Raw genomic sequence first — 7475 nt, 5'->3', positions numbered from 1 at the left:
TCCTTTGTGTGTGGTTTCCAATTGAATAATAAAAGTTTGTACTATACTTGTTTGACATACCATTAGTGGATCCTCTAACCTTGACATTTGTTATTATCATTGTTTAATTGTTACATTAATATTTCATCTCAAAGTTCTCATCTTCTTCTTCTTTTTCTCCTTCTTTTTCTTTATTATTATTATTACTATTATTATTAGTATTTTTGTTGTTATTATTATTGTTGTTATATTATTGTTATTTATAATTTCATCTCAAAGTTCTCAAAGGTCTTGCCGGGTTATTTATTACTTCGACACTCCTACACTTGGGAGAAGACATTAATCTTTTCGTCGTGTCAAAAGGGATAGTATATAATTTACAAAAAAAAAAACAAAAAAAAGCAAAAACAAAATGATGATAATAAAAATATAAATAAGTTTGGTTTCGTAACCTCCCTAACCTGAACAATTAAGCCTAAAGGGGTGTTTTAACACCTAATACCCTAAAGTCAACTAACTTGAGTAGATATATAAATTTAATGAGAATTGGTTTATCTTAATAGATTAATGGAAGTTGAATGATGAATGTCGTGCTTTGTGAAATTCACAATTTTTTTTTCTATTTTAACGCTTTGATTATTAAGGACTAGTAATAAACTGGTTGGAGGGTGTGATTAGTACTTAAAAATGCATTTTTATCAAGGTTTTATATCATTAGTCTGCACTTGAAGTATCACTAACTCATTAACTAAAATATATTTTATAATAATGTATCTAATAATATAAGATATCTTTAATTTATGGTAAATATTCATCTTAAATGCAGGTCTATCATATAGAAGAAAGGATTGATTGATGAGTTTAAGTACTGAAATTGAAAGGACAAAGAGAGGGCCAAACTTAAAAAAGAGATGCTGGTGTAATCCAAACTGAAATACTGTTCAGTAATTGGATCATATCTGGAGTTGTAGATGTTGGATTTAGGTCCATTTTATATGGATAGAAAGATAAGACAAAGGCCTACAACTTTCATGGGAGGCCAAGATGTAAAAAGACTGTTTTCAAGTCCAAATTATAGCAACAACAAAGAAGTCTGAATCTCTATTGCAACCCAAATATTGTTTAGTGTTCAATGTGTGTGATTTCCAATTGAATAATAATAATTTATACTATACTTGTTTGACATTTGTTATTATCATTGTTTAATCCTTACGTTAATCTTTCATCTCAAAGTTTTCATCAACTTCTTCTTCTTCTTCTTTACTACTACTACTATTATTGTTGTTATTGTTGTTATTGTTATTATTGTATTATTGTTGTCTATAATTTATATAATTAACCTTTATGTGGTTCGACCTTGGTGTTACCGGGTTATTTATTACTTCGACACTCCTGCACTTAGAAGAAGACATCAATATTTTAGTCGTGTCACCAATATAGCGACAAATGTTGATATTACCAAGGAAAGGAATGCCGACAGATGTATTCCATTGGTGAGGATGTTGGTAATGAAATTACCGACGAACTCTTAATCACATACCAACAGAATATTTCAGTCAGTAAAAATGTGAAATTTTATAGTGCATACTAGTTCGCACAAGTATCTAAGAACCAACTTCCTATAGAAACAAAACCAATAGTAAGATGAGTAGAAGGCTAGTGGCTACTGCTGCAAAACTAAGCATATTGAGTGGTGTGACCAAAAGAGAAGTAAAGCTGACACTTCATAGGCTACTCAAAAGGCCGGTGAGGAGGCCACTTTCAGAACTAGCAGAACGTCTGGTCTGCTACTAGTTGCTCTGCTTCCAGTCTGCAAGGGTAGAAGAATGAACACCATGAAAATCAAACATTTGCTGGCTTTATAACAACTATTGTTGGGTACTAGTAACCGCGAGAACAACCTCTATTATGGCTGAAATCAAGCTAGTGTTGATGCTGGGTAAGGTGAGCAGAGGGTAGTAGAGAAGGTGCAGGTAGCAAAGACGGATTTGTAGCCATGGTTGGAAGAGAAGACTTGTGTAGAAACTCATAAGTAGGAAAATGGTTATGAAGGTTATCATATGAAAATGGTTTTTATTTGGTTATGAGACTAGTGACCAAGTGTTTATACTCGCCACGAAGACCACAAAATATATAGAGGTTAAAGTCTTCAGGAGAAAAAGGTTAGCCAGCAGTAACCAATTCATCAAATAATGATTTGATGTGTTCCATGTATAGAGTAACCGAAGCATCTACTTATTGAAGATCTTGAAAGAATCCATAAAGTTGTATAATACGGGAATTCGATGATGAAGCAAGCATTTTCTCAAAAGCACGCCAAACACAAGAAGAAGTCCGACAATCTACCATAAGATGCAGGATGTCCATGAAGAGAGAGGAGAGTAGCATGCTTAAAATAAGCTGATCTTGTTGTTTTCAAAAAAGAAAAGAGGGGTTGATTGTCGAAGAGGAACCATCAGAATTGTCAAAAACATTAAATGGAGTTAAAGAAGTTATGACTTCATCTGCATTCACCAATAGAGATAATTGGTGGTTGTAAGCTTCAAAGGGATCGCTTGATGAGTGTTGGACAACGCAATAGTAGGAGTTATTGTCCCTATGATGGGAAGAGGGACGGTAAAAACATGAAAGAATGAACCATGGTTCTGCACTGCAGGTTGAGGCTGCTGTTGATGGGAAAAGGAACCAATGGCAACAACTTCTAAGTGGCTGACCAGTTGGACTGCACTGCTAGTTTGGTAGGGGGAGAAGGTGGCGACAACAATAGAGTTCATTTAAGAGAGGGAGAGAAGAGTTCTGACAGCAAAAAACTCTAATACTAAGTTGAGAATAATTAGGAGGCTTACCATATTTATTTAAGAGAGGGAGAGAAGAGTTCTGACAACAAAAGACTCTAATACTAAGTTGAGAATAATTGAGAGACTTATATATATATATATATGTATAGGGCAATATACAATAGTAATGGTGGAGATTATAACACAAAAATATAATTATAATATTTCTTGTATAGTAGACATTCTATAATAATAGGTGACTATTAATGACTTCTTCTGAGTTTATTTTTTTATTTATTCAACCATAAGAGTATTTCAATAACAACTTTTATATTAATAGAAATTAAATCCTTTTGTACATATAAATTTCTCTTCGTACCATCTAAAAACTATACTCTCCACGTAGATTTGATGTATTAAGCGGAATCATCTTAAAAAAAGCATTCTCTACATACATTCAAAGTAATTGAATAAATTTTACCTTAAAATTTGAGCTCTCAAAAAATTATTTTTTGAGAGAATGAACAAACATCATTAATTAACCATGAAGAGAACCTTGGCTTACTTCCGCTTACTTATATAAGAAAAAATGAAGGTTAAATAGATTAGGTTTAGACGTGCATCCACACGAAAAACATGTTAATAATAATAAAATCATCCTACGGGCGTAGCGCGAAGCACCGTAAACTAAACTATGCATTGTATTCAGCAAAGAACTGGTCACATATCCTGACATGTATCTAGTTGCTACCAATAAAAATAAAAATAAAAATAAAAAGGCAGAAGGCTGATGATAGTGATAGATACTAGATTTTGTCATTTGCCATTTGGTAATTGTGACAGCTATTTAAAGAGTGAACACCGCAAAGCCACGCCTTCTCTCCTACACCAAGTATTTCGTTTTATCTGCCTGCCTCCTTTCTTCCTTCCCTCCTTCTTTGTTTCTCACTGTCTCTTGCATTGCTTCTATTGGACATGGCAGGGAATCTAATGCATGCCTTGCAGTATGATAGCTATGGTGGAGGCGTCGCAGGTTTAAAGGTTCTATTCTAGAACAAAAATTTGCTTATTTGATAGTGTAATTATATGTCACTTTTCTGTGATGGCCAGTACTTAGCTGGTTCTGTATTACTGATTGTTAGGTTATGGAAAAGAAGGTTAGGTTTTTGTTTCTGAATTAAATGTTGTGAAAATAATAATAATAATAATAATAATAACACTGAATTATAGTTTATTACCTGCGAGGTTTGGTCAGATTCTTTGTTACCGGATGAGAAGGCATTGATGTATGAACTACGGGTTACAATTGTATAACTAGTTTCTCTTGCTCGTTGCAGCATGTTGAGGTTCCAGTCCCTAGTGCCAAGAAAGACGAGGTTTTACTCAAGTTAGAAGCAACTGGTCTAAACCCATATGATGCTAAAATACAAAAAGGCGTGGCGCGCCCTTTTCTACCTAGAAGTTTCCCTTACATCCCCGGTAATTCATCACTTCTTGGTGTGGATATATTTTGTGTGTATAGGATCTTTTCTACTAATTATTTTACACTTTCCAGTTTCAAATTCCAATCAAGTTATTCTTGATAATGTTGGTTGATTGCATGATTATCTTCTTTTGGGTGCTTAAGCATAATTTTTATTTGGATTTTAAGTGTGTGACTGTTGCATGTAACTGATTTTTAAGACGGGATTTATTGTTCCTTTGCTTACCATTCAGAATGAGAGAACTTGGAAATACAATAATCTTTTATGTTATATGACTTTGGAAATGCAATAATCCATGCTTAACAGTTTCAAATATTTGCCTGTGATATCAAAGTTTTGGAAGTTTTGCTCTACTTGGGTATTGTTCCTTTCCATAGTTACACTCTTCCAGTTCTGATGATCTGTGGGTGATTTAGTTGGTCTCGTTCGGGCAATCTAAAAGCTTAAGAAGAGGGATTCCTTGTTAAGATTGGAGGGTAGTTGCAGTCACTGCTCTAGGACTTACACCATTCTATCTGTTCAGTGGCTCACACCATAACTTTGAAAGTGAGTACAGACGGAATAGCAACTGATTTAAACTATATTCCCAGCACCCTTCCCAAAGATAGCTCGTGATCCATGTACTTAACATTCTTAGAATCTCATGCTGATAAATTAATTTCGTAGTCTATGCAATATTCTGTGTTTGCCAAGCATGCATTCACACACACGCGCCGCATTTGCTTTCTGGCTGAAGAAATCTTTATCTCAACATCGCAACAGCCCTTGACATAGCGGGAGAGGTTGTGGCGGTTGGACCAGGAGTTGAAGATTTCAAAACTGGTGACAAAGTTGTAACTGTGCTTAGCGCCTCTGTAAGTGCTTCTTCATTATTATTTTTTTCCTTGTCTTTATAGTTTTTCAAATGATTTACGTTGGTGAGGTATTATCTTAAGTTCATCCTTTTCGGTTTAATGGCTATGTACACAAGGGGAGCCAACCTTCCTCTCACACAATCCTTACCTTAATGACATTAATGTAACTGCTCTTTTCGGCTAAAGCAAATAGGTCAAAGCCTTTGATGTTTATGAAGTTCGAGTTTTACTAGCTTGTAATATTGCCAACTTGAGGTGCATTAAGGAAATTATTTTGCTTAAATGCCTTGCTCCTGGGTCTTGTATAACATTAAGTGTTACGTAAGAGTATGGACATAGGACTTGATTGGCACATGCTGTTAACCTGGCTGCCCACATATGGAGAGTGCATTTTAGCATCTTGCAATCTTATGTGTATGGAGTTTTACCATTTGTCTCTGAATTTTGTTTTGCTATGCCTTTTTTATTTGATTAAAGGTGTTTGTTTAATGAGAAATGGTTTTTTATAAATTATTTTATAAATTGTTTTATGATTTTTTGTTATTATAAAAGTTAGTCAACGAAAAATACTTTTTAATTAGAGAAAAAGTTAGCTTGGTTTCTAAAAAAATATTTTTCTTTTATTTTGGATATAAAACACTTCCTGAAAATTCTAAAAAATTTAGAAATGTTATATTATTTGTTAATTATATCAAATTTGGTCCTCTTTTTTTTATTGTTATTTATTTTATTTGAAATAATTTATGAAATAATAATTATTATTATTTTAATTTCTTTATCTTTTAATTTTTTTTATTTGTTAGTTTTGATCTCTATTATTGATTTGATCTTTATTATTTTGATTATTATTTATTTTATTTGATATAATTTATGAAATTATTTTTTTCAATTTTATTTTCATTCTACTTAATTTGTAAGATTTGTTTCTTATTATTTTAATTTTTTTTTTAAATAAAATATTAATAAGTTATTTTTCAACTTATTTTATATGACGTAACCAAACACCAAAAAGTAATTTTTAACTTATTTTTCATTACACAATTAAATATTAAAAAATAATATTTTTTTTCAAAATTTACTTTCTAAAAAAAATACTTTACAGCAAATAACATCTTGAGTATTTTATGTAATCCTAATATCAGAGTGGAGGTGGACTAGCTGAATTTGCAGTGGCTAAGAAGAGCTTGTCAGTTGCAAGGCCACCTGAAGCTTCAGCAGCTGAAGCTGCAGGCTTGCCTATTGCAGGTCTCACAGCTTACGTGGCTCTCACTCAATGTGCTGGGGTCAAGCTTGATGGAAGTGGCATCCAGGAAAATATTCTGATCACTGCTGCCTCAGGTGGCGTGGGTCACTATGCAGTTCAGCTAGCAAAGCTCGGAAACACTTATGTGACTGCTACTTGCGGGGCTCGTAACATTGAATTTGTCAAGGACTTAGGGGCTGATGAGGTTCTGGATTACAAAACCCCAGAAGGAGCAGCTCTGAAGAGCCCATCTGGTAAGAAATATGATGCTGTGATTCACTGCGCACCAGGAATTCCATGGAGTACTTTTGAGCCAAATCTGAGTGAAAAGGGGAAGGTTATACATCTCTCTCCTGGCCCCAGTACCATGATTACTTCTGCTGTGAAGAAACTTACTTTCTCCAAGAAGCAGCTGATTCCGCTGATTCTTACTCCCAAGGGTGAGGACCTGAAATGTCTTGTTAATCTGGTAAAGGAAGGGAAGCTTAAAACAGTGATCGATTCAAAGCATCCATTAAGCAAGGCTGAAGATGCTTGGGCTAAGGTTATCGATGGTCATGCCACTGGGAAGATAATTGTGGAGCCATGAATGAAAATAAAGTGCTTGACTTGTTAAAATGTTTGTATTATTATGAGTTCTTGCGTCGACCATGTAGATCCGATGGTACACACAGCTGAAGAGGCATTTTACGATATGTGATCCTGCACTACAATTTTTGTTTTTTTACTTGATGTATCCGTAAATGATATGGTTTGGGTTTGGATTTTATCACTATATATATTGTATATATTTGTTCCTAAATGTCAAATGCCTTTTCTTATGTGATATTATTTATTTAATTACCTGAGACTAGGCATATGACCTGAACTTCCAAATCCAGCAGCAGCGCCATGAATTGCAACTGAGAAATTTCTCAACAAGATGCACGTCATATTTCAATAACCTTCGTGTTGAGTCATTAGTAAGAGCAGCTTTCTACGAATTCCTGCAAAATGAGATACAAAAACTTATCGAATTTAATCATTTATAACTCATTTAGTTACCAACAAATAGGACCAAAAATTAGATCACAACTAGTATAATTAAAAATAATAAAAAATCTTAGATCACAGGTAGCACTAGCATCTGTAAAATAGA

The 7475-nt window shown here is 33.7% G+C and overlaps 1 protein-coding gene across 1 annotated transcript; it reads left to right on the top strand.

Annotated features, from left to right (window-relative positions):
- Positions 1-3629: 3629 nt before the first annotated feature.
- Positions 3630-7134, top strand: LOC105117518 (putative quinone-oxidoreductase homolog, chloroplastic). Its single transcript, XM_011015203.1, has 4 exons — positions 3630-3797; positions 4094-4235; positions 5003-5094; positions 6237-7134. The coding sequence occupies exons 1-4, from the start codon at positions 3732-3734 to the stop codon at positions 6924-6926; spliced, it is 990 nt and encodes a 329-aa protein (XP_011013505.1). The 5' UTR covers positions 3630-3731; the 3' UTR covers positions 6927-7134.
- Positions 7135-7475: the final 341 nt, after the last annotated feature.

This window comes from Populus euphratica, unplaced genomic scaffold, assembly GCF_000495115.2.
Source record: "Populus euphratica unplaced genomic scaffold, PopEup_1.0 scaffold1385.1, whole genome shotgun sequence".
NCBI lineage: Eukaryota > Viridiplantae > Streptophyta > Magnoliopsida > Malpighiales > Salicaceae > Populus > Populus euphratica.
This window is presented reverse-complemented; position numbering and strand designations above follow the sequence as displayed.